Genomic DNA, 26,409 nt, shown 5'->3' on the forward strand with positions numbered 1-26,409 from the left:
GGTACAGAAATCTGACAATACAAGCAAGTGAGTCTCCAGGTTTGTAATAATGTCAGGAGAAACTCCCTGCAGAGGCTGGACAGCGGAAGATTCCAGTCTTATCTTTTGCACCTTCTTCTTCCCTGACGGCTGACCCTCAGGGCAGGAAATTCCATCCATACTATCTTAGAAAGAAGCTAAAGACGCTGGTTCTCAAGATGCAATGAAAGGGAAGAAAGCCTACTATGAAGAGTTTTAGGGACAAATGCCTGACGAATTGAACAAGACGTATGGTCATGAGCATCTCCTAGGCAAAAAAAATACACTTATTGTGCCAGTCTTTATGGGGAATCAGTCTCCCACACTGGCATTTACCCTTCCTGGAAGACATGAGCCCCCAAACAACACATAATCAGAAAAAGAACAAAAAAACAAACTAGGTACTTATCTGCAACTATGAGGACTTCAGCAAATAGGAGTAATCACTGGAATGCCAATAAACAGAAAAATGGCAAAAAACAGATATAGGTAACAGACTGACGTTTAAAAACAGAGTTCAGATTGGCAGCAAAGAAGTTTTGGGGATGGTACACCTGAATGTCACCTTTATGCCCTATGCTATGCAAAGAGTGTGTAGGTGACATTCACCGAAGCTTAAAGCAATGGTAGACTTTGGCAAACCTGCCGGATGGTGGGCTTCACGGCAGGGAATCCCATTTGCAATTAATACTGCCGTAGTGAATGTAAGGACATCTACACTATACCTGTGTAAACATTCTGATTTAAAACAAGTTTCCCCCATCAGTTGAATACTCTGGTCTATTATTCACCTTAAACGTCATTCAGATATTGACAAAGACTCACTTCATAAAGTCAAACAAAAGAGATGGAGAGGGGCAGATGCTAATGTCGAAACTAGGAAAGGTTATTGTATGTCTTCTGTCAAGGTGAGCTAGTCAAATAACTGTGCTACATTAAATCTCTTCTTTTCCTTGTCTCATTGTTGCCAAATACATAGAATATTAGGCTATGAAGTACTTTTTTGGCTGAAACACCAAATAACTTGCCTTAAACCACATAAGTAATTGAACACCCTGAAGATTTAGAAAACACATCCAAATGTGAATGCTTGGTGAATGTGTGAACTGAAGCTTTGCTTTGAATAACAGAAGGAAGGAAATCATGGCAAAAATTAGGAGGTGCAGCACTCATCAGGATAAAAGCACTCTCATCAAATTAAACAAACATCTCAGTGAAAAAATAAAGTCCACCAAAGCCACATTTGAGGTGAGTTTGGCCTCCCAGACCATGGACAACCACAAGGCATTCCTTAGCTATGTCCACAACCTCAAAGGCAATACACAATTGTGTGTAGAGCTCATTGTAAATGGATCCACCTATACTGAGCCAGAAGATAGAGCAAACCTACTGGCCGATAAATGTAGCTCCACTTTTAACCCTCTCTCCCCCTCAACCTTCCCTCAGGAAATACCATCAAATATAATTCCCCCCACTATCACTAGGGAACAGGTCCTTAATGCTCTGTCTAAGGCAAAGAACACTGCATCAATGGGCCCAGACAATATCCCCAGATGATTTCCAAATAGCATGAAATATGACCTATCAGGGCCTCTGGAATTGCTATTTAACTATAGCCTTCAAATTGGCTTTGTGCCTTATGAATGGAGAACAGCAAGAGTCATCCCTTTGTGCAAAGGTGGGTCTTCTATAGACCCTGGTAAGTACAGACCCATAAGTCTCATTAGTCTTGTTTGTAAAGCCATGGAAAGAATTATCATGGAAATGATCAATAGTGATATAGTAAACCTCCAGATACTGGACCCAACCCAGTTTGGTTTCGTCAAGGGCAGATCATGTCTACTCAACCTGATGAGAAGGTCACCAATGCAATGGATGAGGGCAAAATGTTTTACACTGCCTACATTGACCTGGCCAAGGCATTTGACACAATAACTCACTCGGGCATTGTTGACAAACTCAGGAAGTTAGCTACAAACTCATATGTCACCTAGTGGATAGCCAACTGGCTCACCGACAGGACCCAAGAAGTTAGAATTAGGGAGTCGACCTTTAGAAAGAGGCCAGTTACAAGTGGAGTCCCTTAGGGATCAGTACTTGGACTGCTCCTTTTTGGCATTTGCTTCTCTGAAGTCAAGGGCAATGTCAGTGGTCTCTGGCTCCCTAAATTTTCAGATGATTGCAAATTAGGAGATGTCATTGAATCCCACACTGACACAAATATTCTTCAGGAGGGGCTGACACAGACAAACAACTGGTGTCAGAGCCATCGACTAAACCTAAATTCCAAGAAACACATAATAGTCATTCACCCCTGGTTGCTATCATATTGACAACACACCCCTTAGAGTTGACCCATTAGTCAGGGGACTTAGGGTCACATATAGAGAGTAATCTAGCCTTTGACCATCACATGTCTATAATATTGAGGAAATCATTCTATGTTGCACAACATATAAACAAAGGTATGGCATCTAAGTCCATGGAAGTTATTGTTCCACTGTATTCGGCATTCATCAGACCTATCATTGAGTACAATGCTCCCTTTGTTATGTACCTAACCAGGCATATCCAGCAACTGGAATGGTCACAGAGATTCCTCACCAAAAGAATACAGGGCATAAGTAAAATGTCCTAGGTAGCCTGCCTCATGGCCCACTCCCTGTATTCTGTCTCCTATAGGCTTTTGAGGGGAGATCTATGCCTGACATACAGGGCATTGTCAGACCCCACACTAATGGACATCCTACATATCTGCAAAACAAACAGCATCAGAATTACCCATTCTAAGGACTTGAACCTTGCCTGTGATATAAATAGAATATGCTGGAGAGACAGGTATGTATTGCAGAGATTCTCTGGGACAGGCACCCCATTCATGTAAAGCAGAGTTCCTCCCTAACCAAATTCAAGTGCAACTTGGGCAATTGGATGGGGAACAGGTAATTCATCCCTGGTTTGGCACCTATGTCTCTAATGGACACAAGCAGTCTGTAAATTGTTCATCTTCCAGGCCCTAGCTTGTAAATGTTTCATCTTCCAAGCCCATGCTTATACTTATCAAGGGTATCAGAACTTGTCGGAGATTTGGGATGCATGGCTAGGCTTATAAAGGCCCTTGTGGTCATTAGCCTAGTAAACATCTATGAACCTATGAACCTATTTCCTGCACAGACACTATTCAAAAAGGCTACAGTAGCAGCAGCACCCCCAAAGAATGCCACTAAAACAGAAGTAACCCCCAAAAATGCCACAAAAGAAACATCATTCAAGGAGTTCTAGGCTCAGTCATTAAGGCTCTGCTGTGTTTCAAATAACAAGTGTTTATTATGATTTGGTAACCATTTAGGCAATGTTGCATCTGATACTTTGGATCTAGATTTCTGGCTAAATGAGGTACAAACAGCTTATAATTTTTTTCTGATTGCCTTTGCTCTATTAACATATCATCTCAGCAGTGTATAAACACCCAAGAAGTACAACAGATATATTTGCCTTGTTAGTATTATTTGGAAAGAGTACAGGCAAATTAATCAGCTGATTCAAATGTGCCTCCATTATAACTCTTGTCATAAATGATGGATCTGTTCTCACAGACATAATGTCTTTATAGAACACCAGATACAGAGTTTGCACAAACAAAGTCTGGAGTTCAGAAATTCTTGTGACATCAGGAAGAGACTCTCCCAAGAAACAAATTTGAGCCTGGCAGTAGTACAAAGCTCAAATCGGGGTTGAGTGAGACTTTTGTATCACGTGGTATAAATCCAACAGAAGAAAAGGGATCTTTAATTGGTGAATGAAGAAGAAAATAGATAAAGCATGGGTTCCATACCTCTGAACTGTCCAGATTTTTGCCTCATATTTTTGGCCTGTTCCTCATAAAATGTGTGATTTTATGTATTTTTGTGGCAAACCATTGAGGACTGAATTCACTAATTAATGATAGGCATTTGAGTTTCGGTCTTCGATATCCTTCAGAAAATGCATTGCAACACAAGACCATCTTCTTAGCAGCTTTCTAAAATTATAAGAGCAATATTTAAAATTTGTCCCCATTTTTGGGGCTTTGACCCCTCATTATTTTTGGCTTTGTCCAAATTTTTATGCTAAGAAGTTGAGAGATATCATGTGTTCCTTGATAGACACTTAAAATGGCAGAAAAATGAACTTTGGCTAAAGAGTAGCTCAAACCACAATAAAAAATGGTATAAATATTTCAAGATAAAAGGAACTGGAAATGTGTAATGATCTAACTCCTGGTCTATAGCTAAAATGGAAAAATGAGGCCACTTGCATTTTTGCTTTTTTCATATATTGGGTCTCTACAGGAAAGTAAGTATATGCACCATTCTCTTTGGTTAAAAGGTGTCCTTTGGCATCACCCTAACTGGAGAAACACTGTAGTTATGTATATGAAGGGAATGTCCAGATCAAGCAATTTGGATGGATGAATTAGGAGCCTTCTGTTTGGCCTCAGATAGAATGACTTGTCTAGAAGGTGAGGTCATAGCAAGAGACTTGCTGTGGTCAAAATGTAGCAATTGAAATGGCCTTTGCCTTGTGCAGCTTTCTCCAAAAACTTCAGAATAAGGGGAACTTAGAGAAAAGCACAAAGCTATCTGGGAGGTCTACTTCTATAAAAACGTATTTATGGGACATCCTCCTGAGGCTTGAATAAGGAAAATAAATTGCTGCAGTTGATATTGGCTGGGGATGCAAATAGATTACAAGAAGGCATTCTTGATGCATACTAAGTGAGAGACCACTTATAAGACATCATCAAGCTGCAGATGAGCCTGTCCACTAATGCTTTGGCTTGTGCCAGGAGATGGCTGGTAATAAGAAACTGACAGTAATCAAAGGCCCACTCTTAAACCCTGATGGCCTCCTGGCACAGGTGATAGTGACAGGCACCTCTTGTCATTCAAGTACCAAGCTAGTGCCATGTTGTCAGACAGGGTGGTAACAGTACCTGGGGGAGTGAGTCTTGGAATGCTTGTAGGGTCAGAAGGACTGTTCTTCTTTCCAGAATATTGAAATATAGGGTAGCCTCTTTACATGTGTTAGAAAAATATGTATTAGTGATATGCGTAGTGCATTTGAGGTTTGAAAAGGGTTAACGCATTTATTCTGTTTCACACTGCATAAATCTGTATGAACTGCAGAAGCATTCCAATCTTGTAATGTCATGAAATATGCACAGTTATGATCATTGCTTATGCTTTGGAAATTTACAGGGAAACATTCAATTTCTGCTAGTGTCAGGAAAATAATAATAGATGTATCACTTCTACTAATGTCATGAGATTTAAACAAAGAGTTATTGATTTTCCGCTTATGCTATGAGAAAATACACAGCTGCAGAAGCTATTGATAATGAAGACAAAGTCTGCTTGAAAATATGAACTGCAACCAGCATTTACTTGTACCTAAGCTAGAAAAGTACCTTGAAATGTAACATATGTATTAGAACTGCAAAATAGAAGCTTGTAGTGGGCTAAAGCCCCCAAGGTCAGGTTGTTTTTCTCAAATATTTTTCATAAATCCAGTCATGCCAGCAGGAAATCCAAGTAAAATTTTCTATGTAACATATAGTGAGTTTCAAATCTGAACATGTCAGCAGGAAATCTGAATAACATTTGCTGTAGAACAATACAGAAAGTTGTGTCTAACTACGTCAACCATAGAAAGTAACATTTTATAGAACAGTATAAGAGAAGCATACTGCCTGTTAGTAATTAGGCAAAATCCTGTATGTGCATGTTTTTGTCTCCTTGCTGCAAGTAATAAAAGGTGCCATACCTGAACCTTATGTGAATTGGTCTTTGAAGTTTTTTCCTTTGACAGATTGGTCCTTCGGACCGGAAACCCTCACTTCGCCTCGGATCAGACGGGCCGAGTGGTTGAAACCGTACGGGGAAGAAACCAAATCGGTTCTTCTTATTTGAAAAGCCCTCTGACTGAATTGTTGTGCAAAAGAGGCCAGCCACTTTCTGATCTGTGACTGAAGGACGGGTTTTCACGAACCAGGTGATCAATCACGAAGGGTCAGGTAAGGTGAATCTACTTTTTTCTGTTTTAGATCAGGGACTAGATTTGTATTTTTTTTTGTCAAGACTGTATTTTTACAAGTCAGGGACAGAAAAGAGTACTGTCTTGTCATAGATCAGGGAAAACAGAATAGGTAGGCAGTCATTCTGAAGAGACTATAACAAAATCCGTGGTACCATGTTAAAAATAAGAGAGGTTACATAACGATCAAAAGGGTAGAACAAAATGGGTAATAATTGCACAAAAAGACCCCAAAATCCACCATTAACTGAAGACGCAAAATACATGCAGTCGCAGAGTGCCGACAATATTAAATACTATTCAAAATGGGTTAATAAATATGAATTTGATGGAAAATTAGAAAAATCCTCACTTATAAAACTTGTCAAACAGCTCAAAACCGATTCCAAAGGTCGGGTAAAAAGGCAACGCCAATTAGGAATTCCCCAGGCACACAGGTGGATTGAGGAAGTAAACCGTAGGGAACAAAAGAACAACAATTCAAAAGCAATGTTTTTAGATAAGGAGGACATTAACTTAGTAATAGCGTCAGCCCCTCTGCCTCCCTTACCAGAATATGAAGCAAGTGAACAGGTTAGTCCACCCCCACGATATCTTGCTGTCACTGAAAATAGAGACATTACAAAAGCAAAACCCTTTATTAGATATCCCATCGGGACCAGGTCTCGAACACGGGCAGGTAACTCAAATGAAGGCATTGAGTTATATCAAATGGTTAAGAATTCATGATCTATGAGTGAAGAAGAAATATGCCCACTCATAGAAGTACCTAATCCTCAGGCAGGACAAGACGTCAGGACCCAACTATTCTAGTGTATAGACCCTGGACTCTGGAAGATATCCGGAAAGCCACTGAGGGAATTCCCCATCCAAAAGTTAATTTTAGAAAGTTCTCAGAAGATTTACAAGGAATGAGGCTAAGTTATAATTTAAATGGAGAAGAGGTAGAAATAGTAGTTAGACAAATTGTGGGGCCAAACTGGCACATGATTAGTGGCAACTGGAATCCCCGTGACGCTGCACACAGACCCCTCTCACATAGCAACGCAGAACTAGACAACAGAGTAAAAGGTCTAGCAGATCGCATCTCTGAGAAATTGAAGCCTAGGGCAGACTGGACTTGCATTAATCAATGCATCCAACAAGAAGGTGAAACTGTTGACCGATATTATGCCAGATTATTAGAATGTTTTAATAACCACTGTGGAATGCAGGTTCCTGAAGATCAAACACAAGATTCCCCATATGAACAGCAGTTAAAGAATGCATTTTTAAAAGGCAGTATTGCACCCATAAGCAGTTTTATTACAAAACACATGGTAGATCATCGTACAAGCAGGTTATAGTCATTACTTGAATATGCTAGGCATGCCGAAAGGCATTTAATAGCAAAAGAAAAAGAAAGCTCAAGTATTTTCTGTAGAAGATGGAGCAGAAGTTTATGTAGTACAGTCCGGGAAAAAGGGCAAGAAAATGCCCAGGAAACAAACAATCTGATCAGCGATCAGAGGACTTTGAAGGCAAAAGAAAAGGGAGAATGTTTTAAATTGGTAAAAGGGACACTTGGCAAGGGATTGCAAGAAAACAAGAAGGCAACCACAGAAGACAAGGAGGGTGAGGACTGACTATATGATAGTCAGGAATCACTAGAAGGGGATAACGGAGAAAGGACAAATGAGAATGTGATAGAAGGAGTAGAGGATGTGATAGAAGAGATAGAGGAAGTGCAGGAAGTTATGGACAGTGAAGAAAATTAAATATTAGACCTAGCTTTATTGAGCCTGGAGCTCTATTTAGCGGACACAAAACCAGAAGTTACACTCTTGGTAGAAGGGAGGGAAGTCAAATTCTTGTGTGACTCAGGGGCATCACAAACCCTGATACATCCCTCCAAACTGCCAGAAAACTCAGAGTCACCTGATTACATACTAGTAAAAGCAGCTAATGGACAGCCCCTCTCCCGAAACATTGCAATAACTGACCCTGTTTCAGGATTGACTCAGAAAAGCAAAATTGTTGTTTCTGCAAAATGCTCAGTAAACCTCTTGGGCAGAGACCTTATGCAGCTATTTGGTATAGCAGTAGTCCCAACCATGCAGGGTATGGAAGCACAGCGACAAATTGATACCTTTGCAGTGCAATCGGAGGGTGAAATGTTTTATTGGTATAGCCAGGACTTGGTTACAACTGGTCCGGGGACTGTGACCGAAGAATTAATGAATGTAGCCATCAGCAAGTTCCCCTCCCTTGACATCGATAAGCAACACTTGTTGCACTGTACCCTGTATTATTGTAACGCGCCAGGACCTGATAAGGAATATGAGCAAGAATTGTTTAAAAATCATGCAAACAGATTGATATTACGTAATCTGTACTGGGACACGGAAGGGAACAGTGTAGCCAGCTGTTCATTGCCCCAGGAGTTCTTTGCACTCTATAAATCTAATCGACTACCACATGTTAGCTTAACTAAGGACAGAAACATAGAATGGGCAGACTTAGGAGAAAAAGTCACAAGATGGGAAAAACAGACAGAATTAGAACTGTCAGAACAGTGAATGCAAATACAGAAGCTGAACTGGATAACTCAGACCCACCCAGCCATACACTTGCAATCTAGCAAGGACAGCTGATTAGCACTCCTATTATAGGAGGAAGAGAATGCCTTACAGAATATACCAGAAACTCTCTGGTCAACAGGAAAGTCAGATGTAGGACTTATTCGTACAGCGGGACCAGTTACTATCATGCCAAAGTCAGCATTTAGACCACAAAAAAGACAGTATCCCTTAAGAAAAGATGCAGAGGTAGGAATCAAACCTATTATAGCAGCTTTACTTAAGGAAGGGGTGCTGGTGGAATCTCCTGATTCACCATGTAATACACCCTTATTTCCTGTTAAGAAAGCAAATGGAGAATGGCGTATGGTCCAAGATTTACAAGCTGTAAATGACGCAGTAATACCAAGGGCACCTACAGTGCCAGACCCACACACCCTGTTGAATGATTTAAAACCTCAACAGACATATTTTTCTGTGGTAGATATCAGCAATGCGTTCTTTTTGATACCGATACACCCTGACAGTCAGTATTGGTTTGCATTCACATTTCAGGGGAAAAGGTATACATATACACGACTACCACAGGGATATTGTGAAAGTCCAACAATATTCTCACAAGAAATGGCAAGCAACTTGGTGGGATTTACCCCACCAAGAGGTAGTCAGATTCTACTTTATGTTGATGACATCCTGCTGGCGGCCCCCACCCAGCAAGATTGCAAAGAAGATACCATAGCGCTATTACGATTTTTAGCCGCTGAAGGACATAAGGTAAACAAGAATAAACTGCAGCTTTGGAAAAAACAAGTCAAATATCTAGGATATGTAATATCCAAGGAGGGTAGAACATTAGATGAGGACAGAAAAGTAGAAATTTTGCAAGCACCAAAACCCACTACCAAGAAGGAAATGATGTCCTTCCTGGGTACAACTAAATTTTGCTGGAGCTGGATTCCAAACTATGCTTTGGAATCTGCACCTCTGACTGACCTGATATATAAAAAGCCTATGGCAGCACAGGATTTGTTACAATGGACACCAGAGGCAGAATCCACTTTCTGCAAACTGAAACAGTTAATAGCATCCTCATTAGTTCTGGGATTACCAAACTAACATAAACGTTTTTTCCAAACTGTAGATTGTAAGCAAGGTTATATGACATCAGTGTTAACACAACAGCATGGGGACAAGAAATGCCCCATTGCTTATTATTCATCACAATTAGACCCAGTGGCACGGTCTTTACCTCACTGTGTACAAGCAGTAGTTGCAGCTGCAATGGCAGTACAGGCTTCGGCCTCAGTAGTTTTATTCCACCCTCTCACTTTGAGAGTGCCTCATGCAGTTGCGATTATTTTACTGCAAGAGAAGGTAGCATATCTTTCCCCTGCTAGGCATCTTTTCCTGTATGACAATATTGTTGAGCCAACCTCACATGACAATTGAAAGATGCACGACGTTGAACCCTTCTATCTTGCTCCCAACCCCTGCAGATGGCACACCACACCGCTGCCTGCAGGCGATTGAGCAAAAGACACTACCTAGAAAAGATCTCACGGATGTCCCCTTGGATGATGCCGAAGTGACATACTACGTGGATGGTTTGTGCAAAAGGGGTCCTGCAGGACAGAACCTAGTAGGATATGTAGTAGTTTCTGATACTGAGATTATAGAAGCGAAACCTTTACCACACAATTTATCTGCACAGGCAGCAGAATTGATTGCCTTGACACGGGCATGTACCTTAGCAAAGGGTAAATGTTTGAACATTTTTACTGACAGCCAGTACGCTTTTTCTACTGTACATGTTTTTGCGCAACAGTGGAAAAATCGAGGAATGATAACATCTACTGGCAAACCTATCAATCATGCACAGTTTATTCTAGATCTTTTAGAATCTATTCAGTTACCTCAGAAAGTAGCTATTTGTAAATGCACAGCTCATACCAAGAAACAAGATAGGATTTCAAAAGGTAATGCGAGAGCTGATACAGCTGCAAAACAAGCAGCTTCAGAAGTATTTCTTTTAAATGAGGAACTACAACCCTCTGAGATTTTATATTTAGAAATGTTAAAGACAATGCAGACACTCACTACGCAAGCTGAAAAACAAAGATGGGTAAAACGAGGAGCAATTCTCGAAAAGGGGCTGTACATCTCTAAAGAAGGGAAACCAATACTACCATCTAATTTGTTTAGATATGCAGCTTTGTTGAGCCATGGGCAATGCCATGTTTCAACAGGGGGGATGGTACAGCTGGTGAACCGAGTGTTCACAACATATGGATTTACAAACTATTCTAAAAAATTTTGTTTGATGTGCCAAATTTGTAACAAACATCATGCACAAGGGGCGTTAAAGCCCAAGCAAGGGAGTTTCCCTACACAACCATATCCATTTCATACTATCTGTATGGATTTCATAGAATTGAACAAATGTGAAAATAAGAAGTATTGCCTTGTCATTGTAGATATGTTTTCCAGATGGGTGGAAGCCTTTCCGACCAAAAATCCAGATGCAGCTATGGTAGCGAAAGTCCTTGTTAAAGAAATCATCCCTAGATTCAGCATTCCGGAAAGGATCTACAGTGACAACGGTACATACTTTGTAAACCAAACCATACAACAGTTATGTAAGCATTTTGGTATTTCTTTAAAAAATCATTGTGCATACCATCCGCAATCTGCAGGGCTAGGTGAGAGGCATAATGGAATCTTAAAGAATAAGTTAAGGAAATTAATAGCAGAAACAGAAAAGAATTGGGTGTACTGTTTGCCCCTGGCACTGTTGAGCATGAGAACTGTTCCGACTGCAAAAGGATTGACTCCTTTTGAAAAACTTTTTGGAAGGGCTTATTATATACCCAAGTGGAAACCTCTCATGCCCGCAGACCAGGAGGCTGACTGTACACTAGCTGATTACATGAGAAATTTGTTGAATTCTAAACATCTGTTGCAGTCAAATTCTGTTTCAGATAAAGAACAAACCGAAACATCGGAAGTGGCAGTGATCCCTGGGGATTGGATCTGGGTGAAAACCATTAAAAAGAGGAATTGGACATCACCAATGTGGGAAGGTCCATACCAGGTGCTTCTTTCAACGTCCACTGCAGTCAAAATTGCAGAGCAAGCCTTGTGGATCCACCTGACACACTGCAAACTAGGTAAGAACTTTGAACTGGACAAAAATCTTACCTCTCCATCGGGGCCCTCAGCACAAAGTCTGGCTACAAAGGGGGGTCAGATCAATAGGACTGATCCGTCTCAACCCCAGTGAAGAAACCATCAGTGCTGAAGGTCCTATTAGGGCAGAGAGTAAGATCACATGTTAAAAGCAAAAATGATAGAATATAGAGAAATCCAAAAAAACTACTCAGAAGAGTTGGAGAAAATAGGAATGCAGAACAACCATTTCCTCAGAAGTATTGCATAATCATCCTGTTAACTATACTAGTGACAATAATCTTTTTGTTGTGGCCATTCCTTTTCCCAGCCACACAAACTGAACTGAATAAACGTGAAGAGTTGCACATAGACTGGCACCCAAACTTCAATACTTACCAGGCAATCAAATATGTGTATGCTGAGACTTTCAATGTTTCGAATTGCAGGATTTGCACAACTTTGCCAACAGCATACGGGGGGGGGGGGGTTATTGTTAACTTCAGTCCCCCTAGGAGTCAACGAGACCTGGGAAAACTTGGTTTATGATACATCAACTATTACAGCACAAGATAAAATAGCATTGCACTTGTCTGTTCAACAAAAGGGAACTGTGTGTTTTTACAAAAATGATACAGTTCAGGTGGGCTGGAGCAATTGCAATGTGACTGTTCCTTATAGATGCTATACTAAAGCTAATTACACAGGTTTTTATTGTAATACAAACTATGATTCATTTTTTAAATTGATGCACAAAACAATTGAGGAAGTAAGACATGATTCTGTTCTCTATAAACAACTGTCTATAATTGACAGAAAAATGTTTCACGCAGGACAAGTGTATATTCATAGTAAAGTTACTACTAAAGTAGAAGATTGTTATTTTGTATGTGGTAGAAAAGCATATAAGTGGTTACCTGAGAATTGGTCTGGCAGTTGTGTTTTGGGCTACCTGGTTCCAGCCATACGACACACAGCAGTTTTACCTCGAGGAAAAATTCAAAATGTTCGAGAAGCCGTCAAGAAGCCTGTCAATCCAGTAGGACAAATCGATGCACCCTGGAAAAATCATCATGCTGTGGGCAATGGACTGACACACATGGACTTGAGTGATTCTGTTATATCGTTGGCAGGCATATTACCAGCATATGGAGCAGTAAAATCGATCTGGAAGCTGAGAAAACTGTCTAAACTTCTCTAAGTAATGAGCAATGCAACCTTTTCCACTCTAGAATTGGTGACTGATGAACTGAATGCCATGAGAACTGTAGTGCTTCAAAACCGCATGGCTCTCGACTTCACCCTAGCGGTGAGAGGCGGTACTTGTGCTTTAATCCAGGAGGAGTGCTGTTCGTATATTCCTGACCATAAACACGAGATAGACAATCACCTTGAGGTAATTCAGCAAGTGTCGGCCATGACCAAACCAGGACCAAATCCATTGATGGACTTTTTCCAGAGATTGTTTGGGGGGTGGGCAGTATCCTAATGAACATTCTGATTGCATCTGTGTAGGAATGATCCTACTGGGGTATGTGGTTGCTGCTGCATCCCCTGCATAAAAAGACTGACTAAAGACTTTATAGACATGTCAGTTTCAGAAACCTTATATCAAGGTGCTGAATTTGAAGAACTGTTGAAAAATTGAAAATGCTTTCATAAGTTTAAACTGAATGACTCTCTTAACTGTAAATCCTGAGTAGGAAGAGGTTAAGGGAAGAAAAACTGTTTATGCTTATTTTGAAAGTAGAATAAAGTATTAAAAGGGGGGAAATGTTAGAAAAATATGTATTAGTGATATGCTTAGTGCATTTGAGGTTTGAAAAGGGTTAACACATTTATTCTGTTTCACACTGCATAAATCTGTACGAACTGCAGAAGCATTCCAATCTTGTAATGTCATGAAATATGCGCAGTTATGATCTTTGCTTATGCTTTGGAAATTTACAGGGAAACATTCAATTTCTGCTAGTGTCAGGAAAATAATAATAGATGTATCACTTCTACTAATGTCATGAGATTTAAACAAAGAGTTATTGATTTTCCGCTTATGCTATGAGAAAATACACAGCTGCAAAAGCTATTGATAATGAAGACAAAGGCTGCTTGAAAATATGAACTGCAATCAGCATTTACTTGTACCTAAGCTAGAAAAGTACCTTGAAATGTAACATATGTATTAGAACTGCACAATAGAAGCTTGTAGTGGGCTAAAGCCCCCAAGGTCAGGTTGTTTTTCTCAAATGTTTTTCATAAATCCAGTCATGTCGGCAGGAAATCCAAGTAACATTTTCTATGTAACATATAGTAAGTTTCAAATCTGAACATGTCAGCAGGAAATCTGAGTAACATTTGCTGTAGAACAATACAGAAAGTTGTGTCTAACTATGTCAACCATAGAAAGTAATATTTTATAGAACAGTATAAGAGAAGCATACTGCCTGTTAGTAATTAAGCAAAATCCTGTATGTGCATGTTTTTGTCTCCTTGCTGCAAGTAATAAAAGGTGCCATACCTGAACCTTATGTGAATTGGGCTTTGAAGTTTTTTCCTTTGACAACATGCCTTGTCCTTTGGATGGTCTGCTGCTGGTAATGCCCTACCACTATCCTAAAGATGAAGCATCCATGTTGACATCACAGTTAGAGTGGGGTGTCATAAGGGTCTTCTCTGAGAAAGGTTGTGCTTTTAACCCTGACACATGACAGGGATATTTATATAATCCATAAATTGAATAAATTGTAGCCAGAGTGCCAAGTGTAATTCCCTCATGTGAAAGGGCATTGGGGAGCATGCAAATACAAGATTCCATGAGATCTAATGCCCCAAGACATAGCACTGCTGTCACAATCTGATCTTCAAAAATGTGTAGGACTACTGCCCATATCCATTAATTTCTGCCATGAGGGAGCAAAACCCATCAAAATCCATCCCGTACATGACAAATGTGATAGACTGTAAAGGCATCAAATGGACGTTACAGTGCTCTCAGTAATCCTTAAAGAAGGTAGTCTTGGAGCTCTGAGACTATCTTCATTGTGGGCCACCATGAAGTTAGTCATCCTGGTATGGAAGACACCAGCTCCTGCAGTCTGAGATGCACTGCAACTACCACCATACACTTTGCAAACACTCCAAAAATTGATTTGAGATCAGACTGAAGGGTATGAAACTAATATTGACTGACTACTATGTAAAAACAAGGAAACTTTCTTGATCCTTTTGCCATTTTGATGTCAAGGTAGGTTTTTTTGGAGGCCTAAAGGTCACATTCAACTTCCTTTTTGTAGACACAGAAGAATATATTGCACTGTGACCCTGTAAAAGGGGCTGTTTTAGAACAAATTGGTTTATAACTCTCATAATGAGCAAGGGACTGAGGTCCTTCATTTTCCTGGTTACCAGAAATAACCTGAAACAAAAGCCTAGCCCTTCCACCTCTATTGGGAACTCTTGCAGACTGCTTTTTGCAACACATTTACAACATCATTTCTTATCACAATCTTCTGATTGGGAGAAGGATAGGATGTGGGATGTGAGAGGAAGGAAAAAAAAATAACCTATGGACATGATTATCTTCAACCACTTGTTCCATGTAATGGCTATCCATGCCAACTATAGGCAGCCTCTGACTGCTCCAAAGGGATGAGGCTTAGCAAGTCCTCAGGGAGCAGAATGTGGACCTTTTAGGGTCCATAGTATCCGTGATCTTCCAGTCTAGATTGTCTCCTCTGGCTTATTTTCTGGTTGTCATAGCCACTGCAAATTCTTCCAAAGCCTTTATTCTCTCACATTTGGCTTTAACTAAACTCCACCTGCATCCTAGAAAAGGTGCATTGCAAATTTTAAAATCTAATGCCACAGCTGTGAGGGTTCTATCTTCTTGCTCCTTTCCTTAGTTTGACTTTCACTATCTGTCCAAATAGCAAGGTTCTGTCAAAAGAGGAATTCATGAAACTGGCCTTTGTATCCTTAGCAAATTCACTTTGGTCTAGTGGCTAATAAATATGGCAGTGCCTTCTATCCTAGCTGAACTACCCACTGCACTTAGATGCATGTCAAACTTGAAATGCAGGACAACTAAGATCATTTTTCTAGAATCAAGAATCCTTCTTTTGACAAGTCTGTCTTGAACCTGAGAATGTGTGTTGCATAGTTTGCTTTCCTCAAGATAAGGTGGAAACAAATAAACTCACTTATCAATGGGGTGCATCACAAGTCACTGCATGTTAGAGAGACACAGCGATGAGCTCTGTGACTTAGAAGCATTCTTAAGTGTGGTCTTTGCCACAGTGGAGTCAAACTTAGCCAGAGCTTTCAAACCTTTAGGGATCCAGAGTATTCTATCTGACATCTCTGGTATAAGATCTGTGATATTTCATCTTGACTCTAACACCAACCAAACCATTCTTTCAGATGGGATAACTACCCTAAAATAATATGGGGGCAACTGAAAAGCCTCTTCCAGTATGATTTCAGATTCAGAAAGGGGTGTCTGGGGGACCATCCCATTTTTGCCTGAATCATTTCCAAGATTTCTTCAAACTTGGGAACATTTCAGCAAACTAGGTCTCCTTTAACTGCTACAGTTTTCTTTCTTTTCTGTATCCTGACACTTTTTTAGGTTGTCATTGCCACTCTATGAAGCATCTGAGGACCACCAGACATTATCTCTCCTGCTTTCTCCTTTCTCTCCCTTTCTTAACTCATTCAAGGCAAAAGTGACATTTTTGTATACTTCCAGTTAACATCCATAACTCCTTATGGAGTCCAGACCTTTTTTGGATCCAGCTTCTTTAACTAAGCAATTTATCAGCTAATAATAGACAGTATTTGAAAGGGCAAGGGCTTATTCGAAAATGTCCCTAATATCGTTTATGTAGAGGAATAAATTATTTGCCACTGAGAAATGCATATTTTGATATTCATGTTCATATTTTCAAAACTGATAGAACTACATACTCCTGATAGGCATGGTGTGAAATGCCATGCTAGGTGATAAGAAGACTAATTGTCAATATCCATTTATATCTACCTAATACTTCAAAAACCAAGCGATTTACAAACTATTACACTGCATTAGATGAAACCTTAGATGTTGTTGAAGAAAACCGTCATTGATATTTGTACTGTAAGTTGCACATTTTGAGAGACATTAAGCATTGTTTATACCGATAATTGCACAATTATGCATATATGTTCATATTTCTGCAAATATCTCAATAAGGATGCACTGTGAAAGGGAGTCCTAGCAGTCACGTGAAAGCTTATGTCTGGTAAACAAAAGGCTTTTAGCAATACATGTCTAGGATTTACAGTTTCCAAGATATGGCAACTTATCTGTGAAAGTTTAGCAAAAAATATAATTCTGGGTTTTTCTGCTTTAAAATACATTATAGCATTTATGGACTAACTGTGAATGCACCAGCTATTATCACTTCTTACTTATAACATTGCTGTTTCCACCATGTTGATTGCTTTTATTATTCATAAAATATATACATTTGTTTATATTATGTTTTTAAATTGATTTTTCAGAAAATGCTGTGGAATGCAAGGGAGTTGGTAGGCTGCTAGAGCTGTGACTGCCACACCACATAGTTGCTAATGAGTTAAGACTGTCAATGTACTAATTTTGATAGCTCTCCTCCCTCAGTCCCTGGCTATGCAGCTTTCTCTTTGATGTTATTTCTGATGCCATGGTTGAGCCCTTCCTTCATGTAAACTGTCAGCCCCCAATCATTCTAACTGCCCCAATTATGCATACCTTGCACCTAGGAACTACCATATCCAGCCTTCTTTTTTCACTCATACAAATCTCTTTAATTACAGCATTCATTCCTTTATATTGTGTGTGTATCTGTCTGTTTACCACTGTAGTATTCCTCCTATGCCTGTCTTCCTACCCTCTGAAGCATTTGTAAAAGATTTTGCTCACTATGCTCCTGGAACTATATAACAGTACTCTCCAGGCCTTTTTAATCCCTTTGTTTAATCCACATTTCATGTACCTTCTCCCCTGTCCCCTACTGTCTTTATTCTTCTTTTCAGATACTGTTTCTGTCTCAACACCCCTTCCCCTTCCACCTTGCTCATACCTCAAAACTGTTCAGAATTTCATAGAATGTGCAGATTTTTGCATCATATTTTTTGTTTGTTACTCGTAAAATTTGTGTTTTTTTGCCATACCACTGAGGACTGAAGTCACTAAATATTGTAGACACTTGAGTTTCACTCTTCATATCCCTCAGAAAATGCATCCTTATGCAAAAGCTGTTATTCTATTAACTTTCTAAGTTTATGAGTAATACTTAAAAATCTGTCCCTGATTTTTGGGCCTCCCCCCATTATTTCTAGCTTTGTCAAGAATTCTCAGTCTTGGAGGTTAAGAGGTGTAGTTCTTACATTAAATGTATGCATGTGTAGGCATACATTTTTAGTCTGTATTTCAACATGCCTATATACTTCAGCTGGAGGTATAACCTGTCCTGAAGAAACTTGCAAGGAGGAGGACGATTCAATCTAGTCAATGCACATTTGTAATATGCAGAGTAAATGTGATGTGCAGACATGCAATGACAGACACAGAACAATAGGAAAAGGACATGAAATAGGCTCTAATGATACTGTACTGGATGTAAACATTTACTTCTATAAACTCTACCAAAAAAGCAAATGAAGTAGCCCCTTGACATACAGGGGTAAAGCTCATATTGTGCTCCAGATGACACATATTTGATTAGCCACATGGTCACTGAAGGGCCTATAGTGGCATGAGAGGAGAGGAGAGAGTGGTTGATGTCAAGTTGCCCACCCTTAATCAGCATAGGGCTGGGCCAGCTGTGTGCTTCCTGAGCATTTGAATGTTCAGTCAGGGGGCTGCTCATATAGGGAAGCATGCATGCACCACCCGAGATCTGTGAAGTTGCTAAGTATGCCATGAAGGAACAGGAGTTAGGGTTCACTCCCTGACAGGCAATGTGATGCAGCATGAATGTCCATGATTTCCTCACCAATCCCAGACTAAGGTCATGGACAGGCTTAAAGTACATCCAGTAGACCTTGTGATAGAGGAGAAGAGACTGAGACAGCTGATGGTTACAGAAATGTCCAGATATATGGACAAAGACATGAAGCCAAAATCCTTTGGCATGTAAAGCTGTGAACAAATCAACACACTGCAAGATCATTGGTGCAGTCAGGGTGTAACAGGACAATATGGAAGGATAAGGGTGACAGTTACAGCCATGTCTGGGTGCTGCAGGCAGAGGCTCAGGAATGAAAATGGAAGATGTGAGATTTCTGAGATAGTCTTGAGACATAGAAAACATTGTCAAAAGAAGAGACAGAGTGTAGGATACTTGCAAGGTCTGACAGCACGCTGAGGAGGTGAATGCATGTAGTGGCAGCTTGTTGGCAGCTGTACTCTCAGGCAGACTTGATCAGCAACAGCTTTCTACATCAGCATTTCATGCAGTTGTATTTTAAAATTTGTGATACAGCTTCAGGCTCTTATCACTGTTTATGTAAAATAGACCTTATAGCCTCTTTTGATATAGCAACAACTAATTTCTCGGTAATTCTATCACATAGGAGGTTGAGGGCAACATCAGTAATATGTGGTGAATTTCAAGTTAAAACAGCATCCATATATTGTCTAGCACAATCACCTTACATACTGAATAGAAACGGAGCCTGTCTATTCTGAGGCTATCACAGGGCAGGACCGTGCCACATTTCTATCTGTCTGATCTTTACAATAGCAACAGCCCTTTAATATAACACCAAGCATTGCTAATATCTCCTGAGACTTTCTGGCCATCAGTAAAATAAGCCTTTATATTTTTGAAATGCAACTTGAAACCATTACATACTAGCTTACATTACAGATATGTCAGTGTATTTTGCTTTCCTTACCTTGGTGAGATCTTTTGGTCCCAGTTTGGAAAGAACAGTATTCAGCAATTTTCTTCTTTCCTCCAGAGCATTTTTCCTCTCTCTGAGAAAGTATTTTGGAATAGGAATCTCAAGGTCCTCCTGCAGAATATTAGCACATGATAAACTAATGAGTTAATCAGTATTTGTTAGGTCTTAACTTACAGCAGATCCATGTGACACTCTTTTTCATTGTGTATCACCCTATTAAACTGATTACCTTGGTCTTCCAGTACAGTCCTTACAAAAAAAAGGAGGCAACACTCTTTCATTAAAATATCATGGGTTATTACCCTTTGACAAGTTAATATTTTTTGGTGGGAGGGAGACGAATGCAGTTTGTAAACTGGTTATTAAGATTTCTTTAACACCCACTAAATTTTCTTTACCCATTTGAGCTCACTTTAATATCCCAGAGAAAATTAATGGTAATTTCATAGGTACAGCTTTTATGTCCACCTGGCTTGAGCTGTGCCATTTTGCCTACATTTTGTAGGAGCTGAAAAATAAGCAAACTCCAACAGAAATAGCCAAGAGGGCTTGTGCTCCAGCTAGAGAGATCTTTTGAATTAAGCATGAACTCTTGCACTCATTGTATTTAAATAACGAATCATTGATTATTGCTTTTTTTTACAAATGTTTACCTACTGTAACACAATATATATCAAAATATTGGCAGGATTAATGCATAATACACGAAGGAAAACTAGCAAATACAATGAATGCACAATAATAATACTAATAATGATAATTATCAATATTAGCAACTCTTTTCATTAAAAAGGTTTCTTTTCTTACACCCTTTTATAAAAGTAATTTTTATTACCCGTTCGCAATCTTTCTTTACTATTACACTTATTTTTTATTTATTATTTATTGCATTTGTTTTCTGGGATAGTCCGATTGGGCAAGAAGCTTAAGTAACAAACAAATATACAAAATGTAAACAGAGTTATCATTGATTAATAGCAGCATCATGCAATGAGATATGAAACTTTTTTCAGGGAGAAAAGCACTGGAAAAAACATTACATAAAGAAGGTATACAAGTGATCAACAAATATACAAAATTTAAACAGAATATCATTAATTAATAAGACTATCATATAATGAGCTGTGAAACTTCTTCCCGGAGAAAAGCACAGGAAAAATTAAAGAACATTGTAAACAGTGGCAAACAAGTAATCAGCAGAGGTATACAAGTATTCAGCAAATATACAGCATTTAAACAGAATATAATTAATTAATGGCAGCATGAAGTAAAGAGCTATGAAATATATTTGGATAGGAACTTGACAGGAGAGAAGACGAAGGAAAATGGAAGATTAGTATTAAACGGTGAGAGAGAATGTTTTAGAAAAGGCGGAAGGAAGACAAGGGTGAGGTAGTGGATAAGGAGAAGATTTTGGACCAATGACTAAAAGAATAGTGAAAGAAAAGGGAAAAGCAAGGGGTAGGCCATTTATCATCCAGGAATTGAGCATGTACAGAGATAAGTATCATTTAAGTATTCTCTTGTTTGTGCCTTAAAAGAGTTTACATGTTTCTTAGACTGACAGGAAGGGAGTTCCAAATTTTGGCTAGGAAAGAGTCATCAGTTGAGATGTTAGCTTTTGTAACAGTTAATAACATTTTGTCAGTGGATCTTAGCTGTCTACTTGGGTTATAAATTTGGAAAATATTTTTCAAAATAAGGTATTTTGATAATTTATGCGTTTATGGCATATGACGAGTTTGGAAAGTGTAAGATAATGCCTTTGCTCAAGCCAATTCATTTTTTTTAAGGCCAGATGATGATGTGAACCAGAATGATGATCGGTGGCACATTTTGACATCTTTTTATAGCACTGTTCCAAGAGTGAGAGTTGAATGGATTCTAGGTAAATCAAGATGGGAACAGCATACAATAGTGTAAGGATGAGAAGGACTGAGCAATACTTTTTCTGGCATTATCTGTGCGGTATTGTTTGACTCTGAGAGAACACCTAGCTTTTGTTGAGTGTTTTTTACTGCTTCCTTTATGTGATGATCACATTTTAAACTTTCATCAATAATAAATCCTAAAAGCTCAGTTTGACTTATTAGTTCTATGTTGGTGTTCTTAGAGAAACTGATATTGAAATAATTTTGTAGTTAATTGGATGTTTTGGAGTAAATAGGATAAGTTTTGTTTTTTAGGATTCAGGAACAACTGTGTATCAGACAGCCAGGCCTCCATGGTGGGGAAAGATAAATTAAAACACCTCATCTGAGAGTCTTATTAATTGTCTGTGTACTGTATGTTAGTGGCCTGTTTAGAAGATAGGTGGAGATCATTAATGAAAATATTGAATAACAGGGTACCTAAAATGCCTCCTTGAGGGATCCTCACTCTAAACGGAAGGAAAGAAGAGATGTCATTTTGGCATTTTGCTGCCTGTTGTCTATTTGAGAGGTCATTCATACTTCCCTTGAACTGTTACACAATTCTCTTTTATCTTATTTTTTTACATCAAATATTGATTGGTATATTTCAGGAAAAAAAATATTCAATCCACTGCTTTCTATTTCATTAGGCTAAAGTGAATAACAAGTATCTTTTTGATTCAAAGGTTGTCATATATATACTTAAATCCATTCAAGGATCACATATTCTGTTTGTATCACATAGGTTAACAAAGTATTCAGTTAAATGACAAGTTCCAAAAGTAATTTCACAAAAAGTTTCTCATCCAATTTAAATTAAAGATCTTTCATGAGTTTCAGAAAAAAAACTAATGGGACAATAATATTTATTATCTGCATGACTGGTAAAGGGTGTGACTGTTTTTCTTCTTCCTAGTTGTTTCAGGTCTTTTTTTTCATACACACCACTTGTGCATATGACTTTGGCACAATCACTTGAGGTTGTTCAGCTGCATACCACTGGCTAGTTTGTATCATCTCATCTCTAAGTACTGATGGCCTTGCATGCTCTGAACTAAATGGCTTCCAACCCCTTGCATCATCGTCATTATGGTAACCTGTAACTCAGGATATTCTCATTGCAAGAATTCCTCTTCACATTTTTCCATTATTTGGCAGATGTACAGTCCAGCAGCTGATCATCATGTAACAAACAAAACAATTGTTCATCAGACAGTCTACCTTCTGTAGCTCTGGTAACCGCAATGACAACATCAGCACTCCATGGTTCCTCATCCTCCGTCTCTTCCCTCTTGTCCTCTAGTCATCCTATGACATACTCACTGGGAGTAGAACTCCCCAAAAGAGTAGTGGGATTTCCCCTGCACCCTGGCCAAATTTCACCAAGCCAGTCTGAGTGCTGCCTTGGGTTTCTCCTGAAATGAAGCCACTGGCCCAGTGGGACTAACCTGGTCAACAAAAGATAAATAAAAATAAATGTGCTTTACAAAGAAATATTGTGAGTGATGGCTTTCACAGAGTGCTATAGGTGTCTTTTTTCTCTCGTACAATTATCTGTCAACTTTCCCTCTGCAGCCACACTTTACAAGCTGGACGTTTGTAAAGTCCTATCTGGATGTTCTTTTATAAGCCATCTACTCATTCTTGCTCTGACCGTTTGAACTGCAGATGTTCTCTCAGAAATAATCATAGGACTGTGAGCTTCCTATGTCAAGTGTTAATCCTGTTACGGGTGCTTATCAATCCACTCTGTTACATATCTTGTGAATGACCAGAAATGTGATTGGTGGGATAGAAGAATAAAGTGTTGCTGGACTGTTTATTTCCTGTGCATCTTGGGCTCACAATGTATAAAAATTTTCAAAACAATTTGCCACAGGAAAAGTAGTGACTGGAATAACAGTTTTCACTTCCCTGAGGGCATAGGGAATATCTTGATGCATGACAAAAGCCAGTGATACTGTTCAGTTAATATTTATCTCTGCCTTAGGATATGTCCATACTGTTTCACTAGGATGTGTCATTGCAGGTGCTTTGACAGGTGGAACCAGCACCTCTAATGTGTTGCACTAGAAAAGGCACCACCCACTAATTTTATAGTTACCCTTTCAAAATAACACATGATGAATATGGGAGTGAGTTCCATAGCATGTTCTTCAACAAACTCTGTCAGTCTGCTAATCAAAGAGTCATATGCAGCACTATCTCTGGCAGTTATCAGTGAATGTGCTAAGGGGCTAATCCTGTTGTTGGAGACCTCCCTCGATTGGGGAATATATTATGTACAGCTGTCGGAAAATCAGCCACTGATAGAGAATTTTTTCACTAAGATCCACATTTCTGAGGCTTGGAGGTCTTTAATGTTGTATTCAGTAGTTAATAGTAGTACCACCCTGCCACTGTAAACACTGTTTTTGCTATGAAGGTGCCACATCTCAAGGAAAGTTACTTAGCAGTAATCTGTGACACTGACAGTGTAGACTCCTTAATGTCAGGTAGTGTCATTTGTCTAACCCTACTCACTTGTCTCTTCAAGTCTCTAGCTGGTGGAAGGGCTTTATCCAGCTTCCTCTGATGTGCCTGCTGTGCCTGCTGTGGCTGTCTGTACAATCAGATATGGATGTTTATGGTTACTTTATCTCATTTCTGACCCTCTCATAGGTTCATAGGTGAATATTAGACTAGCTGCACTGAAGGGGCATTTTAAGCCTAGCCAATAACCCAAGGTCAAAATCAAACCCTGCACCGTGTGTTTTTGATGTGAAGTCCTAAATCATTATGCCAAACACACCTTTAAATGAAGGTGGAATGATTCAAACCCTGCACCCTTGCCACAGGAAGCAGCTTAAGTCCTCTGAGCTAACTGTCAGTAGACACACCTGTTGTACCTCCACTGCTGTTTCATTTGGAGAAGTCTGGTGAGGGGTTATTTGTTAAGTTCCTCATTCTTTCCCCCTATATCACAGTTACTACTATCCACCTGCACTCATTGGTAATCATCTTACTTTTCTCCCACTTAAGTCATCACATTTTAGCTTTATGTCATAGTAGGCCACAGCTAAAACATTTTCTTCTTAGCAGAATAAGCAGAGTTGAATTTGATCCCCTGGATGGCAACAAAAATGCAGTGGTTAGAAAAAGAGAATTAAAATTGTAAGTTCAGCTCAAGGCATATAGCATCTCTGGATGAAACAGAAACTGTTTCATTAAAAATGTCCTACTATTATGGAGCCTAAACCACAAATTGTTCTACTAAAAATAATCTATGGCTTCCACTGAAGAGTCACATTCTAAGTCGAATTTCCACCAGAGAATAAAATTTAGACTTAATTTTATTATATGCGGCTGCATATCATCACTATTTACTCCTATATCATTGGACCAACTTCCTTACAACAGGCAGGGGCAATGTTGTGAACTCAATTCAGTACATTAAATACTTCTGCACAGTGCTTTATTCATAGGTTAACTTGGGATCTGAGGAAGCTTGTGAAAAGCAAGCAAAACCTCTACTTGCTTAACATATCCCACCAACAGGCTATGTTAAATAATAAGGGAGGTTGCTGTTTTGTCGTTCTGGTAGATGAAAAGGATTTTAGATACTAAATAGGTATTAATATCGGTAAACAGAAAAACTGAAAATGACAATGTTAATAAAGATGCAATAACCTGAAACTAACATTTGATTACAGGGCGTAACAAGTAATTAATTAACAACATAGTGATGTTTGCTGACCACAAAAAATCTCTATGAAACATTTAATAAAATTCAGTCTGGTAGCCATGCATGTAAACTTGAGTGACTGATTATGAACTTAAACATAAAAAAGGACATCCTCTAGGTTAATTAAGGATTAGTTAACAACAACATTTAGCAACAGATAAGATTTCCAAAGGTTCTCCACACTGATTTATTAAAGACTACTTGTGAGCATCCCCATGCAAAAGAGGATAGGTCTTACATCCTATCAGATGTCTTCATTCTGAGCAGGTGAAAGGCCAATCAAATGGAATTAAGTTGTCTCACAGTGTACTATGTCCCATGTATAATAGATTTATTCTAGCATCATGATCATAGAAAGTTCAGATGTAAGATCTGGATCTAAAGAAGTCTACAAAGACGAAACCGCTTATCCTAATAAAACCTATAAAAAGAATGATCTGTTGTCATTCTCTTTTTTGAAGAAGGAGGATTTGGAACTGGATTTATTTTGGTTTTAGAAATACAATTATTTAGATAAAGGGATTGCTCTAAATACTTGAACTTGCAGCAATCCTGTGCTGGAATTTCAATTTGTCCTGATGCATACCCCCTGTATATGGCCAGGTTGGCTTGGAGATACTGGAGTCACCCATGGGTGACTTTAAATTTTTTTTATTTTATTTTATTTTATATACCTGACAAACATATTTGCCTGCTATGAAACATTGATTCTCCTTGGTTAAATAGTTTCAACTCAGATTGAATGTTTCCATAGAAATTAATATCCACTAATATGCAGAAATTGCATGCACTACTTTTATATAATGTGCAAACCAACTCTGTTTCCAAGTATATACTGATTATGTCATGAAAGGTAAAAAAAAAAAACTCAAAAGAGAGATTCACAAATGGTAGAATAAAAAGAGAGAATCACAAAGCACTGAATGATTCATATGCATTAGTCACAAAACAATGGGTACTTCTCAACCACTAAAGCAAGCCCTATACCAATAAGCCCCAGCTAGAAAACTGACATCAGGCAATGTCTTGG

At 38.9% G+C, this 26,409-nt stretch overlaps 1 protein-coding gene across 1 annotated transcript in view; it reads right to left on the reverse strand.

Annotated features, from left to right (window-relative positions):
- IQCA1L (IQ motif containing with AAA domain 1 like) overlaps nucleotides 1-26,409 on the reverse strand; it is a 1,829,164-nt gene that overhangs the window by 1,499,383 nt on the left and 303,372 nt on the right. The window contains exon 3 of the mRNA XM_044067599.1: nucleotides 19,734-19,853. Within this exon, the coding sequence (XP_043923534.1) occupies nucleotides 19,734-19,853 (120 nt within the window). The remainder of the gene's footprint in view (nucleotides 1-19,733; nucleotides 19,854-26,409) is intronic.

This window comes from Protopterus annectens, chromosome 3.part1 (assembly GCF_019279795.1).
Source record: "Protopterus annectens isolate FY-2018-M chromosome 3.part1, PAN1.0, whole genome shotgun sequence".
In the NCBI taxonomy this organism is placed as follows: Eukaryota; Metazoa; Chordata; order Ceratodontiformes; family Protopteridae; genus Protopterus; species Protopterus annectens.